Source organism: Pseudopodoces humilis, chromosome 9, assembly GCF_049639895.1.
Source record: "Pseudopodoces humilis isolate 2021_Gansu_Grassland_sample_001 chromosome 9, ASM4963989v1, whole genome shotgun sequence".
Taxonomy (NCBI): Eukaryota; Metazoa; Chordata; class Aves; order Passeriformes; family Paridae; genus Pseudopodoces; species Pseudopodoces humilis.
The window spans coordinates 1,522,023-1,547,990 of NC_142208.1; the positions used below are offsets into that span (position 1 = coordinate 1,522,023).

A 25,968-nucleotide genomic window follows, 5' to 3' on the forward strand; every position below is an offset into this window, starting at 1 on the left:
CCTTCTTGATTTGTTTCTTTGTGCTTGGTGAAATGAGCAGGCTTGGGCTTGAGGTCCCTGTAGGAATTAGGTGGAGGGGGGAGCGAGGCAGGGAGAGCAGGAGGCTTGGTGAATGTTGTCCTGTTCTAGATAAACTCAGAGTTTCTCTAGGAAGGATCACTGCTGCCTTGAGCTGTCATTGTGGGCTTATCCAGAGCATTTCTCAGACTACTTGTAAAGTCAGTAGCTTGTGAAGTGATAAATACGCATATAGATATAAAACAATAATATAAGGGACCTATTCCTGTACACAGGTGGCCTGTTGAGGTGAGAGGAAGAAGGGAAATAAGGCAGATATCTTCTTTGTCCCAGCACTGAAATCCACTCTGTAAAGCTGATGTGGAAAGCAAGATATAAAAGCACCAAAATTTTAATTAATGTTTTCCTTTCCCTCACTGATACTATCACCTTGCAGGTGCACACCGAAGGTGCTATAAACGTGATGGGTCATGTCTGTCTGAGAGAGGAATGCCAAAATAATTTTGATCATGTTGTGTGCTTTTTTAACACCCTCCAGATGCCAGCCCCATCCCTGCTCAGCATTACACTTCATCTGCACTCTGTGTCTGGGGGCCTCACACAGCCCAGGCACCTCTAGAGTCAGTAAAAGCTGTGCTCTGTGAAGAGAGAACAGATTTGGTAAGAAACCTGGTGAACTTGGGTTCCTCCAGAAAGCCCTTCCCACTGGCACAAGGAATTGGCTACAGGAAAATGGACCAAGGGCTCCAGGTGGGAGGATTCCTGTGCAGGAGCTGAAGAACCGAATGTTGGGGAATCTTGGCAAGCAGGAGCTTGCTGGGAGGAGTGGAAGGAGGTCCTGACTTAAAAATTCGAAATCTAAAGCAACCCAACCCTCCCAAAACAACCCAAATTATTATTATCTAGAAAAGTCTAAGTTAAAACCAGACTAAAGCTATATAAAAACTGAAAAGAGATGAGGGAGAGACTGAGTCTGTTTCACTGCCACTGTATTTTATTTCCTTCTTTTGCTGGGAAGGAGAAAGGCTGTTTGGAGAAGAGGGAGAGATGTGTGAAGAGTATGGCACATCAACAGTTAAAGCTTCCCCATAAATTTGTCACCACATATCAGAACAACTTGAGAGTAAGTCTTAATAGTGGAGAAAAAGGATGACAGCAGTTCAAGGTGTGAAACGTTAAGAGCTGTTAATTACAAGGACTGTTGGAGGGAATTAACTGAGTTAAGTGGTTAATGTGTTTACTGTTAATGGGGGGGAAGCATTGGGGTCCTTACCTTACCAGCATCCATTTTATTTGGACTTGGAGGTGAGATGTAGCTCCCAGCCTCAGGCATTTCAGAACAGGGCTCTGTTCTCAAACCCACCGGTGTTATTGATTCAGTTTACTTTTCTGAGGGCTGTTTTTGTGCTTTTCAATTTGCTGCTCGGATGTTCAGCTTGCCAAAGGTTTCTGTGCACCTGGGAAGGCCCCGTTCCCGTAGGGCTGGCTTGGCCAGGATGCCGCGCCATCTGCTCAGCCATGGTAGAGGACTGTCCTCATCCTGTCAGGCTTGTCCCCAACTGGGAGCTCAAAAAAGGCCATTCTGTGTTGCCACAAGAGTTGGAGAGCAGGGAGGTGTGGAGGGGATGAGATCCATGGGGCTGAGCTTAGCCCAGGCTCACCTGTGGGGTGAGCTGAGATGCTGGGGCAGCAGCCACCTCTGGCCCCAGAAGCGTAAATAAAGCAGGATTAGGGCTGGGATGGAAGTGGTTAACGGAGCAGACCAGCTGGTGATGGACAACTTGGTCCTAGAGGGGAGCTCTCAGCAGGAGGAGAAAATGGATGGCTGGAAAGGCACGGAGGGAAAGCCTCTGAGGGTCTGAGCAGGTAAACAAGGAAGGTGCTTTCCCATCAGGCACGTCCTGAATACTTCAAAGCAGAAAGTTACGGACGCTGATTTGGAAGCAGCTGATTCTGGAAACAAATGGGATAAATACTGGCATGAGAAAAAAAAAAAAAAAAAAGTTGAAATGCCTGAAGGGCACATCTGCTGTGGCCAGCGATTCTGCAGGAAATGCACTGAAATCAGAGAGTGGAGGAAACTGGACATGAACACAGCTCCCAGTGAAGCCAAATGAAAGCCAAGGGCCTGGGAAGTGCCTGTGGTCGTGTGCTGAGAATTTGGCTTTCTTTCCATGGCTCTCCAATGAAGTAGCTGTGTCTAATGTGGGCCCGAGTCTGGCTGTGCTGAAGGAATTGTAAAGGTGTTTTGTGTTCTGAACTCAGATATTCTGCCCCTGAGCCTTTTCTGTTGCTTTCAAGTGTGTGTTTTCAGAGCAAGGTTTAAAAAGGGTTTTCAGAGCTGTAGGTCTAAAGCTCAATCTGTTAGTCTGAAATTTGAATAATTGCATGGTCATTAAATTTTGCACAAAAAGGAATTGACTCTAAAAGCAGCTGATATGTTATCACGATTACAGCAATAGCAATGCCTTCTTTCATCACTATGAAGTTACATTGTTAGAGAGCATAATTGACATTTTTTATTGAAAGATTAAGAAGAATTTGTTTACAGCTCGCAAACAAAGAGGTTTTAATTCAACAAACTGCAGCAGGAATAAGCAGTAAGTGGCATTTTCATCTGCTGGCCGGCTAGAGCTTTAGCTGCAGAATGCTGTGGATAGAGAAGTATGAAGGAATTTGCAGCTCAATATCTGCCCAGTAAAGCGTGCACCACGCTGGCAAATGCCAGAAAGCTGACGGGGAGAAACCTTGAGTGCAAAGAAACAAAGGGCTATAGTTAATATCAGCACCTTTTGGGAAGACACCATGGCTTTTGGAGACCAGCTTGATGCCACCCGTTGTGCAAAGGTCAAGGTGTGGCATTTCTGAGGATGCTTTTGTCACGGAGCCCTCAGGATAACACCTGTCTACTCAACTGGCTGCTAAAGTAGGTATCTGGGGTTATTTTTGTTTCTCTGGGTTCATTGCTTCATGGTCTAATAGGCTCAGGAGCTAAGTGGTACTGGCATTTCAAAGTGGCATGTTGTGATTGGAAGGGGGTGCTGTGGAAGTGTTTGGAAAGCAGATCCAAATGAAGCACCATTGTCATTCGACTGCAGAGAGGCTCTTTTGCTTTTCAAATATACTTGGGATCCTGTTTGTGCTGGTGGTTGTGTCTTACTGTCCACAGACTGCTCTCCAGATAAAGCCAAGGGTATGTGAAAAATTCGGGGTTATTTTAAAGCAAATTCCTCTCGTGCAGTTGGAAGTCATTTGGATTTATTGTCCCAGCTCTGGTCAAATTTCAGAGCCCAAGTCAAACCCTGCTGTTCTGAATATGCAGCACTGCAGAGTGAGAGAAAGTCCCCTCAGGGCACATGGGGTGCTGACAAATCTCTGCAAGGAGGGTGCTGATCCCAGCAGCCAGGGGAGCATCTGTTACACCACCACGTGCAGTGACTCTGCTGCGAGGGGAGGGAAGGGGCTGACCAGGCTGATGCTCTAAAGCAGGAGAGCTCCTCACCTGTGCCGCACCTGCAAGCTTCGTGCTGGCAACCCAAATGTGCAGCACCTGATACGGAGGGCAGGTGATAAAACAGCTGAGGGTGTTTTCTGGGTCTGAATGTTGACTGATTGCCAGAGGCTGTTCTTGCTGTTATCTGTCCAAAACAAGGTTATAGATAAAACTTGTGATTAAAACATTTTTTTTGTGTCGATGTCAAATGTCAGAGTAGAAATATCCTGCTGGTGGATGCCCATGGGTCTGTCATGACCCGTGTTCTTTTTGTGTCTGAAAATCTGAGAATGAAGACAGGGATCCAGAATCTCTTCTGGATTTGTATTTGACCTGGTGTGGCTACCTGACACCCAGCCAGCCTGCCTGCAGTCTCTCCCTGAGTGAGACAGGGGACAAAGTAGGAGGAAGAAGCTTGTGGATGGATACGAGGATGGGAGATGGGTCACCCATCTTCACCACGGGAAAACGTGATTCCACTTGGGGAATATTAATTAAAATGGATTTGGATGGTGAGAAACAGAGACAAAATTACTGCAACACCTTCCCCAGTGTAGAAGTGTTACTAGTGTGCACCAGTACCCCCCAGTATGGATACCTGTGCCACCACAGTCTTCCCATGGAGCTCCAGCAGCACAAGAGTCCAGCTTGGAGCAGTTCCCACTTTTCCTCACAGAAAGCCTTCCATTCCACTGCCACCCTGAAAAACCTGAGAGAGTCAGAGTGGCTTGAGGGAAGAAATGTTGGGGTGGGGAGAGAGGACAAACCCAGACACACCACACAGGCTCAAGGACCTGGCTGGGGCTGACCCCTCTGGGTTTCTGATAACCACTCTAAAATGTTTCATGACAGCAGCCTGTAAAGTTGAAGAAACCAAAATTTTGCTCAGTGGTGTGCTGTTTGCAACTCCCTCCAGCCTCTGTTAAGACAGCTCTGGACTTTACCCAAAAAAATAAAGAGTATCACAAGATTATCACAAAGCAGCTCCAAGTCTGCGGTTTCTCCTGGATGATGCTTAGCTGCAAGCCCAGCATCTGTGATTGTCTTCCTGTACTGACTTTTAATGTGAATATTTTGGTTCTTTCAAGGCTTTGTGTGTTCTTTTAATTAGAATACAAACTGTTAACAGGACTCAGGTGTTTTATTGCACATTTGCTTGCTCAACCTGTGTGTGGCAGGAATCTCAGGGCACCGTGGTCTCTCGGGGCTGTGCAAGGGCCAGTGTCTAGCTGCCATGTTCCCTGTTTTCACCATTCTTCTGGGTCACACCTGTGATCCACAGCCCATATGTCCCAAATTCCCTCTCTCTCTCAGAGTGATGTTAGCTGTGAATGTGCATCTCCTGTGTCCCAGCTGCTGGAGGCTTTTTTAGGAGAGCTCCTGTCTGTGGGGTGTTTGGCTTTCAGAGACATCTTGATGCTGTGGAGGGAGATGTGAAAACCTACAATTCTGCCTTTTTTTTTTTGCTGACAGTGCCCTGTGATGACCATGTGATGTAGCAAGTGGTGCTCCTGCTATGGCCACAGGGAAGGAGCCAAATGCTGTGGACGTACCTGGCTCCTGCTGCTCCCCACTGTGCCAAGTGAGTACCTGCTTTCCACCCCTTCTGGGCTAAAGGGTGGAGTGCCTTGACCTGCCCCACCTTGTGAGAACACTGGCCTGGCAGGAGAGCCCCTTACACTTGGGTCTTGCTGGAAAAGGAGCACAAACCTGAGGCCTCAGCAGTTAAGACCGGCACCTCTGTGGGTCTGGGACTTGTGATACAAACTGATTTTTGCTAGCATCAAATGCTAGATCAAGGAGAAATGTGTATCCTTAATGGAAACTGGCCTCTTAGGCTGCGTTGAGAGGTGTCATCTTGTTTGGTGTTAGTGGAAAGCCAAAAAAGAGGGGTGGGTTGTGTTCCCTGTGCTGAAAGTAGAAGCTCTTGGTTATGGATTTAGTGCTCACATAACAAAGGTGCACACTGCCATTCAAACCTTCTTGGGATAGTGCACAGAAACCAGCTGTCTGCTGAGGTTATGGTTACAGTACAGTAAATTAGGCTGTATTTTCCTTTAAGTCATTGTAACTGCCTTGTCACTTAAGTGATTGCTGGTTATGCAGCCATTCTTCAATTGGTATTGAACTGCATCTTCTGAAGATAACATTTGAATCAAACAACTGAAAATACTTTAAACTTACCCCTTTTGAAATTTCAAACCAGTTTGTGGTCTATATTTTGCTCTTTTTTCAGCATAATTTCTTTAAAAATTGTTTACTAGCATTGGACATTTAGTAAATATAAGCTGCTTATATTTACTGCATATATTTACTGCTTATATTTATGAATCTGCACTTGTCCTCATTTCATTTTGCTGGTCAAGAGATGTTTTATGAAATGAAACAAATGTTTCACCTTCTGGTCAGGAAAGGTGGTTCATTGACATTGGGTTCATCTCCCTGACACACCAATGCCCTTACATTGCCTTACAAACTGAGTTTGTTGATACATTTCTGTGTGCATAAAAATATGTGTGTAAGGTCTACTTTATGGGTATACAAGCTGCAATAATGACTTAGTACCAATGCACTATAAAAAATGCTTGCTTGATGCAGCAGTTCTCACCTCAATGGAAAAAATATTTACCTAGTGCAGGGCCCAAGCTGAGTCAGAAAACTGGAATTGTTACTGCTTTCCTTTGCAGAGATGTAAAATCAGTTGTATTTCTGACACTGGAGAGGAAGAAGGTGCAGTGGTGAATAACTAGGACAAGAAGGGAAGAAAGGAAGAGATGAGTTTGGTTGGGTTGCACTCCTGTTTCACTTCTGGTGTGTAAGGGAAGAGCAAAGTGAGTGGACTTGCATGCAAAGTGCCAAGGGATGTCAGCAGGCTGGACCTGTGCTGGAAAACCTCAGTGGGTTGGAAAGCAGCTCAGGGTAGCTCTGCTGTGCAACACTGGATCTAGAGGTTTTGTGGTGCTGTGACTCCAGGGAGCAGTTTCCTCTTTTCCCCACGTGTGTGCAGATGTGGGAAGTCCTTTGCAGGATTGCTCACACAGCCCATAGCTTTTGGAAGTAGCAGTTAACTGAAGATGGAGTAGTTTGGTTTGTCCCCAGCTTAATGAACCTTGCAGTCACTAAGAGGCTGAGAAAGAAATCGTCATCCAGGCCTCCCGAATAACGGGGCTTAATTGTAAGCTGTGAGTTTGGGGCTTGTGTTTATCTGCTTTCTGGTTTTCTTGGTTTTGTGGGGGTCATGTTCTTTGCATCCCTCCGATGCTGAAGAACAGCAGCTGGTTTAGAAAAAATAAAAGCTCAGCTGATTTTCTGCTCAGGTATGGGAAGCTGAGGCATGGAGCATCTCCATCTTCCACCAAGAACATCTGTTCTCATGTGAATCAGTAGACAACACCCCTCCTTTGCTGGATATGCTTCCTTCTCCACTGCCCTCTCATCATGGCCAGAGTCTAGACATGGCTGTTTGTGATCCTTAATTGCTTAGTACACACCTGACAGAAATACTGCCTTGTCTTTGGAGGGATTTAAGTCTTGAAACCCACAGGCCTGGGTAGTGTCTTCAGCCCTCAAATGCTCAGTGTGGTGAGCAGTGCTAAAACCTTTCCAAAAGGACTTCATTAAAAAGTAGCACACCCTTCCCCTGGAGCATCTCTGGAAGAATGGGCCAAACCCCTTTTTAGTCTTTGTGCCTAAAACATCTTTTGGAAACATACTCTGGGAGTATAAAAACCACTTTCTAAGTGTGCAGTGCTCTGTTGGCAGGTGGAGTGGCCTTTCCTGAGCATGGAATGAGCTCCCCTCAAGGCATTCCTAGCTAAATTGGTTTTTTCACTTGGAAAACATGAGAGAAAGCATCCTGGTTGGCTCTGTGGTTGTGCCTGCTTGCTGTGGCTCCTGGCAAGGTGAAATTGCATATAATGTAGTTAAACTTGTTCAACTGAATTGCTCATCAAACTGATACATCTGCTGTTTTTAGATTTTCTTAGTAGTTTCTGCACTAAGTTCAGCACAAAGGAATGGTGATTTCTTCTGTGCAAGCACTTGGTTTCCTACCCTGGAATAGGAGCTTTCCCTCATTAGTCAGAACTGCTGCCACAGACTGGGAACTTAGTGTTTATTAGAGATGCTGCTTTCTTTCACTTTGAGAACTGTGAAAGGAAAATGCAATGTGGGAGAAAAGGGGATTGAACGTTTTCCAGACACCTAAAAAAAACCCCAGCAAACACAACTACAACTTTATTTTTTTCTTACAAAAGTAGGAAGCATCTATCAGCTGCGTACATCAAAAATATGTGATAAGATTTAAACCAAAAAGTCCCCTCATTGTATAGTTCAATCAGAATGCTAACTTGTATAGGGCAGTGAACATTTCATGAAGAAATAGGCAAAGGGGGGTAAAAAATCTTACCCACACCCAGGAGAGCTGAATCACAGAATTACTTCAGTCAGCTGAAACACTTGGGTAGCGTTAAATGGGGCCAATAAGATTAGAGTTCAATCAAAATAGCTGCAAGTCATCAGGTGTCACGTTCAGCCTCCAGTAATTTGTCTTAAAGGACAAATTTGAAAGTGGCTTTCAAAACAGCCTGCTGGATGCCTGGCACAGCACGTGAGGTGCCGGTAATTAATTGGCTGCTGAATTGATCCCTTCCAGTAAAGCAGAAGGGGAAAGCCAGGGCTCGATGCTAGGGCAGTACGAGACTCACACAGAGGCAGAGGTGAAGAGCTGGTGGCTTCTGCCTGGCAGCCTGTGCACAGCTCCTCCCAGGCCCCCCAAAAATAACAGCTGTGCCTCACTGCTGGCCTGGCAGTGCAAGGAGGGCTTGCCAAGGGTTGGGGTGTCCACAGGGATATTTGGCTGCCCTTCCAGCTCTCTGGCAGGGGGGAAGCTCATTCATCCCAGTGCTGGTTACAGCATCAAAGCTGGTCATGTGCTCTCATCCCTGCACAGAGCACTTTAAAAATACCACACATTTAAATATTGCAGCTCTTTTGCCTTGGATGGACTGTTACATTTTCCCCAGTGGCTTTTACTCTGTCAAGTTCATTTTTCCTGAATGCCATGCTCAGCAACTGAAGACAAACCCAGTTATTTTCAATACTTGTTTAACCATCCCTTATTTGCTTTTGACTGTGTCACGCGAACCCCCTCCTGCTCCAGTGTAGACTTAATTCCTTAATTTATTTGGGGGGTTGTGATGTGTGCAGGTTTTATTTTCATTGCACAGAACCAAGAGGGCTTGTCTAGTGATGTTTTGAACTTAGTTTTTGCTTCTTGTAGCTTGAAGGAAGCCCGAGGCTGTTGTTTGTGAGTTTGGAAATACGTTATAACACAAATGATCAGGGAACCAAAGGCCACTTTAGTGATCTGCGACATCCTCAATTCACTTCCAAGTCACAATTTTGGCAGACGAAGAAAACAAACGTCCTCCTCTTGCGTGTTCCTACAACAGGTGTCATGTTAAAGAGACCACTGTGAGTATTTTAGCTGTCCGGTTCAAATTCTTTGAGAGCCAGAGGGGATGCTTTGAATTCCTTCCATTTGGTCAAAGATTAGTTGAAAAAGACTCGAGCTTGCATCCAAGTGTTTTAAATGAATAAACATTCCTGCAGCAAGGTGACTGAGGGGAGATATTGTGTATGTAAGGGGTGCTTAGGGTGTCTGAGCTGGAGGAAGTAGATAGTAGCACTTGCAAACCTCATGTAGAGGCAGCCCCACTAACATAAAACCTGTGGGAACTGAGCAGTATCAGGCAGCATTCAGACCAAGAAGAGCTAAGTCTGTCTTACCTAGTGAAGCAAAAGCTGTGAATGTGTAGGGTTACTTTCAGAGTATTTATAGAAAGTGAACACCCGAGAGTGAGGAGAGTGATTTCAGATGAAAGATAAGGCTTAGCAGATGACAGATGGATTGAAAACAGGAGCAAGCCTGGCTGGGAATTAAAGACAGCTCCTGACCAGCAGAAGAGGAGGAGCGTGACTGAGCAGTGAATCACATCTGAGGCACAGCTTGGTCCGTCTGTGTTAGGGATTGGGTGACGTTGCTGGACACTGGGATGATTCAGCTCAGCCCCATGTCCCTGTGCCACCCGTGAGCTGCAGCTGTGCTGGTGGCAGGGCGCTACCGCTGTGCCTGCAGTGCCTGGCTGCACTGGGGAGCACGGCTGGCTTTGCTCCTTAGCTTGCCAAGCAAGTGAGCAGGAGTAACACGTGCGGAGCAGGGAAACGCTTGATGAAAATCTCTCTGAGCTTGGAGCCAGAGAAGGAAATCCTGCCCACCCTGCCTGCAGTGACTGGGGCACTAGTTTGAAGGAGGATGTGTCTGCCAAAGCAGCTCTTGATTTTGGCCAGTGAAAACATTTAATTAAAGCAGCACTGAAAAGGGAGCCGGAAATTCAAGAAGCAGATTTTTAATCGCTTAGACTGTGCTAGACAATCTTTATGCAAATCACACCTCCAGCATCACCACCCTCTGCATGGGTGTGTGTTCCTGTCCCTGTGCATGGACAGGGTGCAGGCAAGAGAGCCCCATGGGCTGCTGAAATGTGTCACTTGCCATCTGTGAAATGTGTCACTTGCCATCTGCATTTGGCCTTTAGCTTTTTCAGGGGCCCTGTGTCACTTGCCTGATGTGTGTGTGGGCCCTCCTGGTGCTGGATATCTCCTTGGGGTGCTGGCAATGTGCTCCAACATGGCAAAATTGCGGGCAGCACACGTGGGGAGGAGGAGCCCTCTCCAGCAGCGTGTTAACATAGAATCACAGGATATCCTGAGTTGGAAGGGACCCACAAGGACTGCGAGTCTGGTTCCAGGCCCTGCACGGGATCGCTGTAGGAATCACACGATGTGCCTGAGAGCACCTAGGCCCAACACCACCATGGCAGCTAAACCACAGCATGAAGCGCCACGTTCCAATCTTTCCTTCGACATCTCCAGGGAAAGTGGCTCCACTGCTACCCTGGGCAGCCCATTCCAAAGTCTCATCAGCCTTTTCAATAAAGAAACTCCTCCTAATGCCCAACCTAAACCTCCCCTGGCACAGCTTAAAGCCTGATCGCCACATGGCCTCCTGTCAGGGAGTTGTAGGGAGTGAGAAGGTACCCCTGAGGCTCCTTTTCTCCGGGCTCAACACCCCAACTCCCCCAGCCGCTCCTCATCGGATTTGTGCTTCAGACCCTTCCCCAGCTCCCGCTGCCTTTCTCTGGACACGCTCCAGCGCTGCCCTGAATTCGGGGGCCCAGAACTGGACACAGCACTCGAGGTGTAGCCCCTGAGCACAGGGCGAGAATCACTTCCCTTCTCCCACACTATCCCTGGCACGGCCCAGGATGCCGCTGGCCTCGGCCACCAAGAAGAGTTTTTTTGTTTCTTTTTTTATTCTTTTATTTTTATTTATTTTTTTCCCTCAGGGAAGCCCTCAGCAGCCCGTCTCTATGGCTGCCGTAGAGCCCCTCTGGAGTACGACGGGGCACTGCCCTCTTCTTCCTCCTTCTCCTCCAGGCCAGGAGCAGCGCCGGCACGTCCCGCCGGGCGGGGCTGGGCTGGGGCCGGGCCGGGGGAGGAGGAGGAGGAGGAGGAGGAGGAGGAGGAGGAAGGGGCGGCGCTCGGCTCGGCGCGGCTCGGCTCGGCTCGGCCATCCGCGGGCCCGCATCGCTGCGTGCGCGGAGCCGCCGCTGCAGCCGGCAGGATGATCGCCGCCCAGCTCCTGGCCTACTACTTCACGGAGCTGAAGGAGGACCAGGTCAAAAAGGTTAGCTGGACATCCCTCGGCCGAAGGCCGCCCCCCGCCCACACCGCTTGATTTTAATTTTTTAATTTTTTTTTTTTTAATTGTTTTAAAAAATATTTTAACTTCCCCACCCCACCCACCCCCCCGCACGTTGGTTTTCTTGCATTGTCCTCAGAGCCACCCAGCTGAGGGAGAAAGGAGGGATAACCCCGGGTTTGAGCCCTCCAGAGCATCGCCGGTGGGGATGGGAGTGGGATGTGGGTGGATGGATGCACAGAGGCCGATCAAGCAGGACCTGAGGGGCTTCGGCAGTGAGGGGTGGGCATGATGGCTTCTCCTGGTTTTCGTAGGCACCAGCATCCCCGGAAAGGGGATTTTCCCTTCTTTCCGAGGATGCCGGTGAGCATCCCCACTCCAGCAGGCGAGGAGCAGGTAGTTTTTGAATTATGTGCCTCTGCAGGATCGGAATTTACAGGAAATGGTTGTCAGTTGTGCTTAAAAAGAAGCGTTTCCATAGGCTTCTCTTCCTTCAGCATTAGGCGGTTGCTGCTGTGTGGTTGGTACAGCCCTGGGATCGAGCACTGCCACAAGGAAAAGGGTGCGGAGCACAGGATAAATAAAAACATGGCAGTTCGGTCCTGGCTGAGCATATTGCAGAGCTGTAGGGAGCGGGGAGCCTGGGGCTAGGATGTGGGGACACAAATTGGGAAAATAATTGCAAACGTCGATGAGTCGGGCTGACGTCAGGAAACAGAGGCTTCCCCTCTGCCACCTCCTCAGGCGCTGCCGTGTGACCCACCTGGGCGTGTGGCTGAAGGCATCCCTAAGATATTTCGGGAAAGCCTCAATGACAAGCATTAGCAGTACTGATTTGTCGTGTTCTTGGGGCTTGAGAATCTCCTCGGCAGGAGGAGAGCACCTCATCCCTTCTGGCTTCCGGCTGTGCCTGTGGAGACCTCAGCTCTGGTGTGTGGGTGACCCACCCTGCCCCATTCGAGACACACTCAGCCATGCCCACTCCTGCCTCGGAGAAAACCTGAGACAGCTTCCCACGGTTTCCACGTCTCCTTCTGTGCTTTAGGTCTTTTGCTTTTCCAGCCGGCGGCTCTCGCGAGGAGCCAGAGGCTGCGCTCAGCCTGCGGCGTTTCTGCACCTCCTGGCCCCACGTACGTGGCTCTCCCTGTTGCCCAGGCTCACTGTGTTCCTTTTCCCGCAGGATTTCTGAGTGCTGCTGCTGGTGCCAGGCGTGCATGCCTGGGTAAGGCCTTCTCTGTCTCGCTGTGTTATATTTAGAACGCCAGGATAAGCACGAGTGTGTGGAGTGGCAGAAGGGCTGTGGGGAAGGCACAGGGGGAGCATGCAGGCGCAGGGAAACTCTGCGGTGTTCTGGGGGTTATTTATCGCGGGCTGGTTTGGCACCATGGGGCTGCTATTGTCTGACAGCATGGGAAACCGTTTGGCCAGGGAGCTGTAAAGCATTCTTATGGATCAATCCGGTTTTGTCTGGAAAAGTGAAGGAAAAAAATAAAAACCACTTGAAAAGTCAAAAAAGCAAGCTGCTGTTTTTAGAGGACGTAAGACATCTTTTCCTGTTTGAATCCTTTTGGAACGGATATTGAGCCTCCTCAGTTTTGGCTGTTCTGTAGGGAGGATGCCTGTGGCAGCCAGAGGCTCTGCTGGGAGCTGGTGAGCTCCATCCCCTGGTTCCCTGTGGGGCAGAAGTGCTCTTGCTCCATCTCAGCCTGCTGCTTGTGAGGTTTGCTCTCCATCAGGGTGCCGCTTCTAGGGATATACGTGCCTGCACGGCTTCGTTTCAGGTCCCTCCCTCTCCTCCCCGCTTCCGGAAGAGCTGCACTTTCTGCTGGTACGTGCTTGTGGCTGAGGGCTGCCAACCAAGGCGTTGGCTCTGCTCTCCCTGCTGCCCCGTGGGGCTCCTGGATGTCCTGGCTGCTCCTCTGCCTTGCTGGTCCATCAAAGCCATCAGTCCAGCAGGCAGGCAGCTCACCTTCAGGATTCTGCTGTGGGTCACAGGTTAAAAGTACCGATGAGCCAAGGCTGAACATGCTTCTCTTGTGATCTGCTTTTCCTTCTTTTTCTCTTTTTTTTTTTTTTTCAATTCCTGTCTCTGTGTAGCACTAACGCTCTGCAGCTGCCTTTCTGTGGTGGGAAGCCTGTCGAGGGGCCTGGATGGGGCTGGTGGTTTCAGACCCTGGGGAGAACCTGCGTCTAAGAACTAGTGCTGTTCTGCTGGGTTTGTGCATACCCCCTCAAGTTTCAGGGTGGGTTTTTTCAAATTTGTCATTTTCTTGGAATGTTTTCCAAGATGAGTTGTGGCAAGGAGGGGGAGTAGGCAGGGTGGAGGTGTAGTGTTGACATAAGGGGTTGTTAATGGCATGAACCCTGTGGCCCCTGCAAAGGAGCATTTTCCAGCGAAACCACTCGTAACGGCACTTCCATGTCACCTTAGCGTGCAGCAGCAAGCTGGCAGTGTGTGATGCCCTGTGTGAATACACCTGTAGTCCAAGCAGCTTAAATTATCCAGATGTTTTTGCAGACATCTGTTCCCTGAACGTTTGTGACATTCCAGGGGCAGCAGCAGGAGCTCAGCACCCTTGCTCGGACAGGGGACTTGGCACAAACTCAGCTGTGGCCTTGATTTCTCCAAAGAGCTGACTCCCATCCTGAGGGATGAAGGAGTCATGGAGCATCCCTGGCATCTGTGCCAGTGGCCTGTGTACAGGAGAGCTTTGTAAAATGCTTTTTGTTTCCAACAGGTTTGTACCTGCCGTAGCTGGCCCCAGCAAAGGGAGCCTCTAGGTGTTGCCTGGTTTCTGTCTGTCAGGGGAACAATATGTTTTTGTTGTCTTACCCGAGTGAAGAAAAAGTTCTTGCAATCCAGGAGTGACATGTAGATGTTTAACCTTGAAAAAAACGTGATGGAATGGAGTATTAAAATGTAACAACTGCTGTCCAGAAGAGCCCTGTATTGGTCACCTGCCCCTATAAAGGCTTTTTAGGAACCAATCTGATAAATCGTAAGTAAGCACAAACAATTTCAAAATGTCTAAACTACTTGTTTTAACATGCTTTGGCTCCTGGTGAATCTTCCTCATGCTGAGAGGAGTATGATTAGCTCTGCAGAAAGATGCTTTCATGGTGAAGGGTTTTTGGTATGAAGGCTGTGTCAGTGAAATAGGTGCTAATGATTTCTGAAATTCTTGTGGGAGTGCTCTTTTCTTGGATACCACTGACTGTGGTCAGTGTCCGGGGAATGAGGCATGTGTTTAAGGAATAGCCCTTAGGGTCAAGCTTTTAGTGCTGCCTGTTTCATTTATAATTATTCACAACTGCTGCAGTGGCTGGATTCTCTGAAACTTCTTTTCCCCAACTACGAACTGTGTCTTTCCTATGAGACCAGGAAAAATTACGTGAATGTGGTTCAGATGATGAAATCCTATTTTTAAAAAATTGTTCTCAGATTCTGTCTCTGGTTTGTTTTGGTTTGGTCTCTTCTAAGAAAAGGAGGGGAGGGAAAAGTGATTGAGCTGTTGGAGGACTCCCATAGTGGCAGACTGGGAAGATGCCCTTCCTTGGGGGGTGACTCTGAGGTGGCAGCTAAATAAAGAAGTGTTTTCTGCTCCTTGCCCACACAACTGTCTGTCTGAAATTGTTCCTGCCCTCTTCCATCTCCTGGGAGGGGCTGGCACCTGTCTCCCACGGGATCCTCACTGGGGCTGCGGGTCTGCTTGTGTGTCCTGGGCAGCCTTTCCACAGCTTCCCCGTGCATACGGCTGAGATTTGCTTTGTGATCGGCTTTTATTGCCGGCAGAGCAGGGAGTTATTAAACCTCCATCCCATAATCCAGCCTCCGGCTCCCCCCCGCCTCAAGTTATTTATGGCTGTTTGCTGGGAGTTTTCCCTTGGAGGGCTGCACTTACTCCCTTGCTGCCACACTGCTGGAATGACTAACCTGCCTGGGAGGGAAAAAAAAAATACCAAAAAACTGCCTTTTTTTTTTGTGTTTCCCCCTAGTTTTTCGTGGTTTTGGAAGCTGTAACACATAGGAGTGAGTTTTTTTTTCAAGCAGAGGCTCAGTGTCCCCGCCCCGGGAATCTCAGCGGTGGAGATGGATGGCCTCGGTGCCATAAAACGCGATGCTCGCTGCGTGCAGGAGGGTCCAGCCCAATTATGTAAGGGCGCTGGCAGCGCTCATTGGTCTTTCACGGCAGCAAAAAAGAGCCCTCCCTCCCGTTTTCCCTCGCTGCTGAGGGCAGCACAGGGGCAGAGGTGGGGAGAATGGGCTCGTCAGTCCTGACTGTGCAAACGCCACAACCTGCGCTCACAACAGGGCTTTCGGTGAGCGGGAATCCTTCCGCCCTGCTTTTGGGAGGAGGATGCAGCAGTGGGGCTTTGTAGAGGGGTGTATTAGGTGCACGGTGAGGTCTGACTGTGGATGATGTTTACTGTAGCTTTCACTGGGAGTTCTGGGGAATCGTCCCTCTGAGCGGCAGCGTGGGCTGCTGAAAGCTCAGCCTGAAAAAGAGGTTGGTTCCCCCTCCCTCTCCTTTTGAAGGGAGTATCCTCATGCTCTGACATCATGGCTTTACACACTCTGCTAAAAAAAACAAACCCATGGCAGGGTTTGCCATGAAGGAGAGACCTTCTTGCTTAGCCAGACTCCAACCTCTGCATCCATCCCCACGGCGTTTGGGGCTGCAGAGAGGGCACATCTCATCCAGGTTTTTATTCTTGGAGTGAAATGATGCCAGTGACTGGCCGTGGTTGTTGCTGTGAAGGGGCTGTCAGCCCATGAGGGCGGCACAGGACACAGCAGGGATGTGGGGATGCTGTCCTGGGGTCTTGCATTTGGCCTCTGTTGCAGAGAACCTGAGCTCAGCTCTTCTACACTTCAGCTGTACGCCTGCACCGTCACGTCACCGCTTCGTGGGGAAAATGCATGGTCTCATTTCGTCGTGGTATTATCAATCATGGTATTGTTCCTCTGCAAGCAATGACATTGAAAAGTCTACAGCTTGTACAGCCTCTGGCTGTGTCCCCTGGGGTCTAGGCTTGCCTGTGGTTTGGGATCAGGCTGGGTAGTTGTGCCCAGCAGCACTCTCCATGCCTTCTGCCTCGTCTGTGTAAATAAGTGCTGGGTCATGGCAGGAGGGTGTCTGGCTCGGGGAGATGCTGTCTTTGGGGAGACCTTGAGTAGGGCGGGCAGGAGCACCTTCTGTATGAGCAATTAAATTGGTGCCGGTTTTATGGTCATTTTAGGGTTTAATGACATTTTGATTGCATTTCCTTTGCGAAGGGCGTTGTTCATTGCTTCCCATCTCGAAGTCCCTGGTATACGGAGCACTTGCGTACGTGTGTTTCACATAAAATGTTTTATTGTGGCCTTGGTCTTGTAAGACGTAATGCCAGCTTGGAGATGAGCTGCTCTCAAAGCTTCCAGGGCAGCCAAGGAGACACATGGAGCCTTGGCACAGAGCTGGCCTGGGGTTTAAAATGAGGTGGCTTTTCCAGTTTTGCTGAGGACAGAAAACATGGGCAGGGCTTTATTTTTTTGGTCTTGCTGAGCTGCGAGCAAAAGTGATCCCAAAGGTGTGGCTTCGATCTAAGCCATTTGCAGAACCAAATTTCCAAGGCAGGTAAGGAAACAAGGCAAGAATAGACTGGCAACTGAAGTAAAAAAGGTGGGAGGTGTGTTTGGCAAGAACCCCTCAAGGCCATGTTGTATTTTTCAGGCATCAAAGCATCTCTCAGTCTTCTGAGAGACAGTGAAGGTGGTTGCAATATTACAGAAAGCAGTATCATTGGAAAACTAGAACTGCCTCCTTTTTCCAAGGAGGTAAAGCAAGCTCCTGTCATTAGAAGCCACAAGGGACAAGTAAACAACTTTTAATTTGATGTTTTGTCTTGAGAAGGAAGGTGCTGCCTGCCCACTGTCAAGTTCTGTCTTTCCAGACCCTCTGGTTGTTACAGCTTTGGAGTGGGATAGGGAAAGTGGTCTGCTGCAGGAAAATAATTTGTCAGCCTGTAACGCAGCCCCAAAAGTACTGTGGCAAGTCCTTCCCAATGTGAGGCTTTAAACAGAAAGCACCTCTGACACCCACATCACCCCAGCTGGGACAAGGTGTCAAAAGAGGGATTTTAGCTCCAGCTGTTTAACTCCTGGACAGTCAGGAAAGCTGAGAAGTGGGGCAAGGGCTGGAGGTGGTGTTTTGAGGCTGTGGGCAGATGGTTTTGTGTGGAAGAGAGGAGGCAAAGCTCACTTCAGTAGGCCCTAGACTTGTACATTTTCTGTGATTTTGAGTCAGAAGATAAGGCACGAGGCGTGTGGCTGTGTTGTCAGCTTGGCCAGAGCCCTGGGACCATTCTGGGGCTGTACACCATCCGTGCAGTGAGAAAGGACAGCTTTTCACCCCGGGCTGGTGTGTGTCTTCCCCAGATTGATAAGTACCTCTACGCCATGCGGCTCTCTGATGAAACGCTGCTGGATGTCATGGCTCGCTTCAGGAGAGAGATGAAGAATGGCCTCTCCAGGGATTTTAACCCAACAGCTGCGGTGAAGATGCTTCCCACCTTTGTGAGGTCCATTCCTGATGGTTCAGGTAAGGAGCTGAGTGTTTGTTTTCCGTATTAAACGTGGTGTGCTTTGTGGAAACCTGTTACAGATATACAGCATCCTACCAAGATCAAGATGGATTTACTTCCTGGCAAGCCCAGACAATGTTTAGAAGGCATCCTTCCCTCTGTGTGCAGGTCTGTTCCCGCAGATGCTGGAAGATTTTGTGATTCCCTTGTCAAAGCCACTTTGATGGCAATGGAAGGGCTCTTCCTAGCAGTCAGTTCACTATCAGTCAGTACATTTACTCTGAGACCTGTCTGCCAACAATCAATACTTCACATAGAATGGTTTTTGATTCATGCAGTCCACACTCATGTGGCCTAGAGCCTTAAATACAGTGGCTTTTAGTAATTTGCTGTTTCTCTTAGCATCTCTGCTCCTTACCTTTTCCCTAGTGTGAAAGGCTTCCCTGTGATTACAGGCTGAATTTGAGTTTCCTGGCATTCATTTTGCATTTTGTAGCTTCCTCTTCCAGACTGTCTTAGGGGAGAACTCACAGAACTTGAGGAGGATGTAGTGTGTGCCTCCAAAGCTGCTTCCCTGGTGTGCTAAGCTTTCTCCATCTAGATGCAGGACTTGTTTTTTTCCATGCCCGCTGTACCAGATAAAAGAGGCACAAACAGCTATCAGACACCAAAAAGGTGTTTTGTTGGTAATTGAGACCAAGATTGCCTCTATTACTTATTACTTAAAAATTACTATGTGTTTGTAAAAAATACCATCTATAGAGTATCTAAATGTATTTATAAACATTATATATAGTGTTTATTATTTAGTAGTAACACTGGGTTTCCCTTTCATGTAGCATGAGCTAGTTAACTAGTGTGGCGCCTACCCCAGATTAACTAGTTTGGTGTGTTACCTGTGTGCAGGGATTGCAAGAACTTCACAACAGAGTTATTACCTATTCTGAAGCTTTCTTTTTTTTTGAGTTAGAATTAAGAATTTATTGGTGGAATAACATGGGGCCAGGTGCTTTGTGAAGCTTGGTGCTGCTGTCTGGCAGGTGGAATTCTTTGATAGCTTTGCTTTGCTGTTGCTTTCTGCCATCTCAAGCTTTTTAGCTGAGATGTGATTTGCTGTCTGAAAAAAAACAAGGGGAGAATGTATTTGAATCCTGTGTTTCCCTTAATTTAGAATTGCTGGCTGTTATGTTGAAATGCTGTGTTGAAATTTGCAGCCTCTTGAGAAAGCCAGAAGCTGCCACACGCAGCTGGGTCACGGGCAGAGGTTGCACTAAAGATTTGCACATGAGGTGACTTGAGGGTTTTTGTGTGGAATCCCAGCGTTTCTAGTGGCTCCAAAAATCCCTCTTTTTTCATTCATGCTTGTTTTGAGCTCATTTGAGTAGTGACTTGTCCTCAGTTCCTTACTTCATCAGGCACTGCACTGTATCAAATCTGAGCTGCTTGCAGTGAGTCAAATAATTTTGAAAATTGTTCCATCCTACAAACTGTGAATATTTAGAGGTGGCCCAGGAAAAAGGGGATCTGCACATGGAGAGGTGTGAGAGGTTGCTGAATGTTGCTGGGACCAAGGATGAGCCAGAGCAGTGAGCAGCCCTGGTTGTGCGTAGGCGTGTCTGTATGTCAGGGCATTAATTTCAGATCATGCATTACACACCTACTTAAAAAAAGAACCTTGTGAATTGTGTACAGGGCGCTCAGTTCTTGATCCTGTGCCCGCCTGGCTCCTGCCAGCCTCTGCAGGTTGGGCACACTGCTGGCAGTGCTTTGCAGCACGGATTAGAGCAAGGCACTGCTTTGCCCTGGACAGTTTCTGTAGAACTCAGTGGTGATCTGTATGTGTAGGTGGTGAGAGCCTCTTTGGATGGGTGTTAGAAAAGCAGGCAGTGCCATTCCATTCTTTCCCTGGAGGGGCATGTTCTGACCCCAGGTATGAACAATATTTGCTGTCAGGGGGTGTTGTGGCATTTCTTTCCCTGACTCACGTCAGGGAGTGCCTGTCACGTCTGGCGCACGGATGGAGCCAGGACAGGCACAGAGCCCCCTTCCCTCCTCCTCCAAAAGGTTCTGGGGGGCTCTCACGGATGTGGCTGTGTGGATGTGCCCAAAGATGGCAATTTCTGCCTTCAGCTGTCCCTCCGTGAAAGCCAGGGGCTGAAAGCCTGCCCTTTTCTCTGGCCTGTCTCTAATTACTGCCTTGTAAGCTCTTTCCTCTGAGTCCAATTATTATTATGGGAGCTGACTATTCAGAAAAATACTGTTGTTTAGTTTCAGATCTGTGCTTGTGTTCTTTTTCAGCAAGGAGTTGGTGAGCAGTAATTCTAGAGACTCTGGAGGTGTTGATGTTAGCAGTTTTTTTCCCCCCTTCTTTTGGAGTTGTTTAATTTACAAAAGCCATGAGGTTTTTCTGTCCACAGTGCCCAGAATGGTGCCTCAAGCTAATTCAAAATGCTTTCAAAGGCCAAATAAATTCACAGCAGGTTTGATTGCACCTTGGTGTTACAAAGCACAGATTAAATGCTGCTACTTGGGTTTAATTCCTCAAGCACACTAAAAGAAAACTCCAGCTGCATGCAGAAAGCTTTACACTCTAGTTCAGAGATCTTTTAAAGGGCGAGTGAAGGATGATTCTTAATTTTTTACCTTGCAATGAGCTTGATGGTGCTGGAAATCAAACACCCTGACCCATTAATTTATTTTCAGGGAAGGTATTTCTGAAGTGTAGTGTTTGTTTGAGGTATGCACTTAGGCTTGAAAAGGGGCCATCTGGTCCAATGTTGCTTTTCCCATTAGTTATTGCAGGTAATGGCTTTGCACTCAACAGATGATACCCATAAGATAAAGCTTATTTGAGTATTTGGCTTAATGAGAAACTTGTGGTCAGTGTTTGACTTCCGGAGTTGCCGCGGTGAAGTAGGTTATGAATTTTTTATGCTGAGCCAAATAAAGGGAATTGCCTCTCCAGTTTGCTTGTGCTCATGTTTTAAATGACATTTGTACTGGTGCAAAGCAGTGTTTAAAGCCACACTGCTCAGAAACAGGTAGTGAAGCACTGCAAGGTCTGTGTTTTGGCAAACTTTTGGCTTGAGCAGCAAGAAGGAGAAGTTGCTTTGTAGTGCAGTAAAATTAGGAGGTATATTAGAAATTGTGGGCTCCCACTGTAATTTTGCTATGTTTTTCTGTATGGAGTTTATTGTCCTTTGTGGTTTCTCACATGACAGTGTTTTGTTTCTGTATTACACTGCAACCTTGGAAAACCAAAAGGACATTTGCGGTGTGTTTTTGCCTCTCTTGGTCTGTTTCTGTTAAAGATCCCTGATGATGTCCTGAGAGACACCTTGTCCAGTTCATCAGCTTTGCTGAGTGGGGTGAGGCAGAGGTGCTTGGGGTGATGAGGAGGAACAGCTCACTATGTCAGATTTTAGGAGTTTGATACGGTAGTGGATAGAGTAATCTCAGAGGCTGGTATGGCTCTGGAAATCCTCTTGGATAAATTGCATACATGGAATTTTGGTGATAGTCTGGGGTCAGAAGGCTCTGAGAGCTGAGTGCGTTTGAGGTAACATGTCAGAACAATCTTCCCAGCTGCTAGAGGTTTTTCCACTTTGAATTTAGGTAGAAGTGGAAAAATGGTGATGTTAGGAGTGGCCTTCTGAAAGTCACAGCTGATGAGGAAGCACCGCGTGCCTTTGCTCTGCTGCCCTCTGAGCAGCCTCGGTGAGCCCGGGGATGCCGTGCACAGACACAAAATGCTTGCCAAGAGCCCTGGTGATTATCTGCAGCCTGGGCACACACTCCTGTGAGAGGAAGTTGTGCACACTGCTTCCCTAAATAGTATCTTTTTGCAGACTTTGATGATTGCTGTCTGTGCTCCCTCTTCGATAAGGCACGAGATGGCACGAGCAGGTCAGTCAAATATGTTTGCCTTGCTCTCCAGGGGTGTCATTCCTCAGATAGCCAGGCCACGTGCCTGGAGTCTGTGGAGATTGGAGGGTACTGGATTGGCTTCAGCTCTCTCCAGCACAGAGGGAGATGCAGGTACCCCAACTCTTTCCCTGGCTCCTGTGCAGATATTAGGAGCCCTATGCAAAGCATAACAACTTCTGAGTAACTCCTGCAGTAGTACTGGGCTGTTTTTTTAGGCTGTCGTTTCTCTGACTTCTCTTATCTGTTTGCAGTGAATCTCAGCCTTTCTGGACATGAGATAAGGTGTGGTTCCTACTTTAATTACATCTGTGTGTAATTTGTTGATTTTAGAGCAGCTGCCATTCACTGCTATTTGCCAGAATGACACAGGTTTATTTAGAGCAAAAGGCTGCTTGTCAGTGGTCTGGCATCCCTTCATTTTACTGTCTCTATTTTCAACATCTCTTTTGGCTTTCTCCCGAGATCCTTGCTTCATCATGAGATATGGATACAGAGTGTCCACTGTTTTGGATTCTTTTTGGGTAAACCTTCATTGCAGTTGCCATTGCACCAACTTCATGTTAAATTGTAGGGAATCAGATCATTGGAATCAAGTTCACATAGATGCAGCTGGAACTCCTTTGCTGTAGGGACTGGACATTTACTTCAGCGCTGCACTTAACCAAGCTCGATGTTTCCCAGATTTGTGCTGCATGCAATTTTTAATCACTTGTGTCTTGTTTTCCACATAGAGAAAGGAGATTTCATTGCGCTGGATCTCGGCGGTTCTTACTTCCGAATTCTTCGGGTAAAGGTATCGCATGAAAAAAAGCAGACGGTGCAGATGGAAAGTGAAATTTATAATACCCCAGAAGACATCATGCACGGGAGTGGAACACGGGTAAGCACCTCTTCCTTGGCATATCTCTCTGAAAGATTGGCTGCTTAGATTTTAGAAAACCCCCACAGGAATGAGGGTAACATCTCAACAGCTGTACCTGCAGCATGCAGACTCCAGGGTCAATACTGAAAGTGGATAAGCAGTACTTAGTGTAACAGAGCATGCATGGGTGCTGCAAACCTGCTGTCAGCATGTGGGAGGCTTCTGGATAAGTTAGGGGAAAAAATGGCTTAGAAATAAAAATTCTGGCTTTTATGGTGAACTTACTTTCCATGAGTACAAATGGAGAGCAGGAAAACAACTTGGTCTTTGTAAGCAATGAACATGACCAGCCCTGCAATTGTAGTGTTAGATGAGGGACAGAAATCCCCATGACAGCCACATCTCTGTGCTGGCAGTCTGAGCAACTCAGCATTCATGAAAAGTACAAGTACATTAGAAAAATTACGGGAATCTGATAGAATGTTTTGGCACAGCTTCAACTTAAGTTTTGCTGAGTAATTGAAAGTTTTTTTTTTTTTCAGTCTTCCCTGTTCCAAGAGTAGAAAATATTTGTATCCTTTCACTTGGATTTCAAATTGAGTTATTTGAAAGATTTTTTTTAATTTTTTTTTTTTTTTTTATGATCAGGAAGTCAGATTTGTCTCCGTGTCAGCATAAGTCAAAACAAGTCATATTCATTTTTGGAAACAGCAAGGTTTTTACACTTTTTATTAGAATGAAGTGCTGTTCAGGAGTACGAGACCTGCAGGAAACTCAAAGCTTGTTTCAGAAGAATAAATAAAAGATGAGAAAAAAAAATTATAGGAACAGCATTTCTACCTTTAATATATTTTCTGTAGTCACCTTAATCTCTTTATTGTCTGTATGTAATAAGTGCTTCTGCATTCTCATGCAGCAGTGAGTGTAAGGTGGCGATCATGGCTTGTCAGTAGAACTGATAAAAGCATTGCTGTGATATCTGAATCACAGCAGTAAAATAACCCCCTTGTAAGGACTTTTCCTAACCTTATTGCTTCGTTTTTGGGCCAGAAGGTCATGCAGTGGCTTTCCCACAGAATGGTTTTGGAGGGGAGCTGAGCTGAGCTGCCTGTGGCTGGCCGAGGCAGGGAAGTTGGGTGGGCAGGCTGGGAGCAGGGGAATGCTTGTCCATGGATGGGTGTCAGGAGCTGGAGGCTGGCAGGCATCAGAGCTGTCTGCACACCCAAGTGTCTGTCCTGAGGAGGCAAGGCAGGCTGGCTTTAGGGGATTCTAGATGGAGACATGATAAGGGTGGTAAGGAGAAGCCGGGAAGGGAGATGTCAGGTCTGCTTTCTTTCCATGTCACTGTCATAGCTGTGTTTTAATTTTTCACTATCCAAAGGCCATTTGGCTGTTGGGAGGCAGCAGTGTGGAGCTCAGGCTGATAGGCTTTGTCATGGCTGTTAAGCTGAAAGAAAGGCAAGCAAGGCTTCCGCTGACCCCATGGGCACAGTATTCAAGTACCAGGAAAATGAGAGCAGAACTTGGAAGCATTATCAGAATAGCACTCGGGTTTGAAGTTGTTCCATGACAATATCCAGTGCTTGCTGTGTGCCTTCAGAGGGAAGCATGGGGGGTGCCCAGGAGGCAGACAGGCAGCTGATGGTTTGGTTCTTCTGACCGATGTCTATCTTGAGGTTTACTGAATGTCCGAGCCAGATTTGTGGAATACTTGGCCTGAGCTGCCTGTGGAGGGTTGGCTACTAATGATTTCCAGCAAGCTGTGTCATTAACTTTGCTGAGTTACACTCCTGAAGCTTAGTGCATAATCAGCTTATTGAAGGATTGTGATTTATGGCTTCATGTCTCCCTAGCAAGGTTCCTTTTGATATTTTCTACTTTGTGGCATTCAAACTTCCATTTTTGTTTGTCTGTCAGGCATGGGCTGACAGTTTTACCAGTCAGAGACAGTTCCCTATCAAAGTGAAGGGCAAAACTCTCATTGACTTCAGCAGTGTAATAGCAGGTGTAAAATTTGTAAGAAGCCTGTCTCTTGTGTCAGCTCAGTGAATGGGAATGCATCTGAAACTTGATTTTGGTGTTGCTTTTTGTGTTCTGCCACCACTAGGGCTAGCTTACGGATTTGTGGCCATCCTCTGGATCTGAAACTGTAGTTTCCTTGCTGCTTAAATCATCCCCATTGAGGGGCTTGGGCCTGGATCTTCAGCTGCTGGTCCAAGTCTCCTGTCTGCCAAATGCATCATTGTGGAGACTTCTTGGAGCCAAACTTGATCGGGCAACTTCATGGTCAGGAGAATTAAGCCTGATCTGTTGCTCAGGGTCTCAGGCTGTATTGCTTCAGGTCTGTGAATCATACTGGTCCTTTCCTCTTGGCTGTGGCATTCCCTCCGTCCTTCTCTTTAACATATGATAAAATACTTGGTTCACACTGTTCCCTACCGCAAATCTGTGGGTAAAAGAAGATTTTGATTTTTTCCTCTGTGCACCTTCCCTACTTTAATGAAATTCTGCTGGATCTTTGTAATGTTGCCTCTACTGTCCAGTCAGAGTCATTTGGCACTGGTAAGGTTTGGATATTAATATGGTCATGGGCACACACAGACGCTTCCTTGAGTCTCCTTAGGAAAAATCTTACGAGCGTCAGTGGCAGCAAACCTAATAAATGCCTGTCTTTTTTCTGCTTTTGAGCTGTGCCTTCCCTCTGCGGTGTATGAACAACAGCAGCACAGCCAGGCCGTGCATCACTGACTAGACGCAGCTCCTGTAGTGCCCAAATTATGGCTAATAGTTAATTGCATTTCCCTGCCCTCCCAGTGTACTGCTAACTCACATAGGTGAGCTTCAGCAGCTCCTGCCAGGACTGCGTGGGCAAACACAGCAGGTGCGTGGACTTTTTGGAGTCTATTGGGAATGCCCAGGAATTTTTTGCATTTAGACTTACAAAGCAGATCCCGTCTTTTCTGTATGCATTCGTAGTTCGTTGCATGGGAGGGATTTTTCTAACAACATACACAGTCAACATTTCTGCTTCCTGTTCTCTGAGCTCCCGAGGGGTTTGAGGTTGGCCCCTGGTTTTTGTTTGTAATCCTGGAAGCAGCTGAAAGTTTAGTAGGATTGAGTATTCAAACAATATTCAGTATTCAGCAAGATACTTTCAGATGGAAAGTGTAATCAGAACACACACTCTTGCTGTTTCTGCTTTCCTCCTGGAGAAGTTGCTGTGTTTTTTTATGTAACTGTAGTTCTTTTTGTGACTCCTCTGTCCCTCATCTGGACAGCTGAAAATTGTCTTCCAGAAGTGCAGCGGTGTGCATTGCATTCCCATGTTGTTTCTCTGTG

The 25,968-nt window shown here is 47.5% G+C and overlaps 1 protein-coding gene across 1 annotated transcript in view; it reads left to right on the forward strand.

Annotated features, from left to right (window-relative positions):
* The first annotated feature begins 11,114 nt into the window (after positions 1 to 11,114).
* Positions 11,115 to 25,968, forward strand: part of HK1 (hexokinase 1) — a 35,900-nt gene continuing 21,046 nt past the window's right edge. Inside the window, exons 1-3 of the mRNA XM_005530515.2 lie at positions 11,115 to 11,261; positions 17,695 to 17,857; positions 22,499 to 22,647. Of these exons, the coding sequence (XP_005530572.1) occupies positions 11,199 to 11,261; positions 17,695 to 17,857; positions 22,499 to 22,647 (375 nt within the window). The 5' untranslated portion in view covers positions 11,115 to 11,198. The remainder of the gene's footprint in view (positions 11,262 to 17,694; positions 17,858 to 22,498; positions 22,648 to 25,968) is intronic.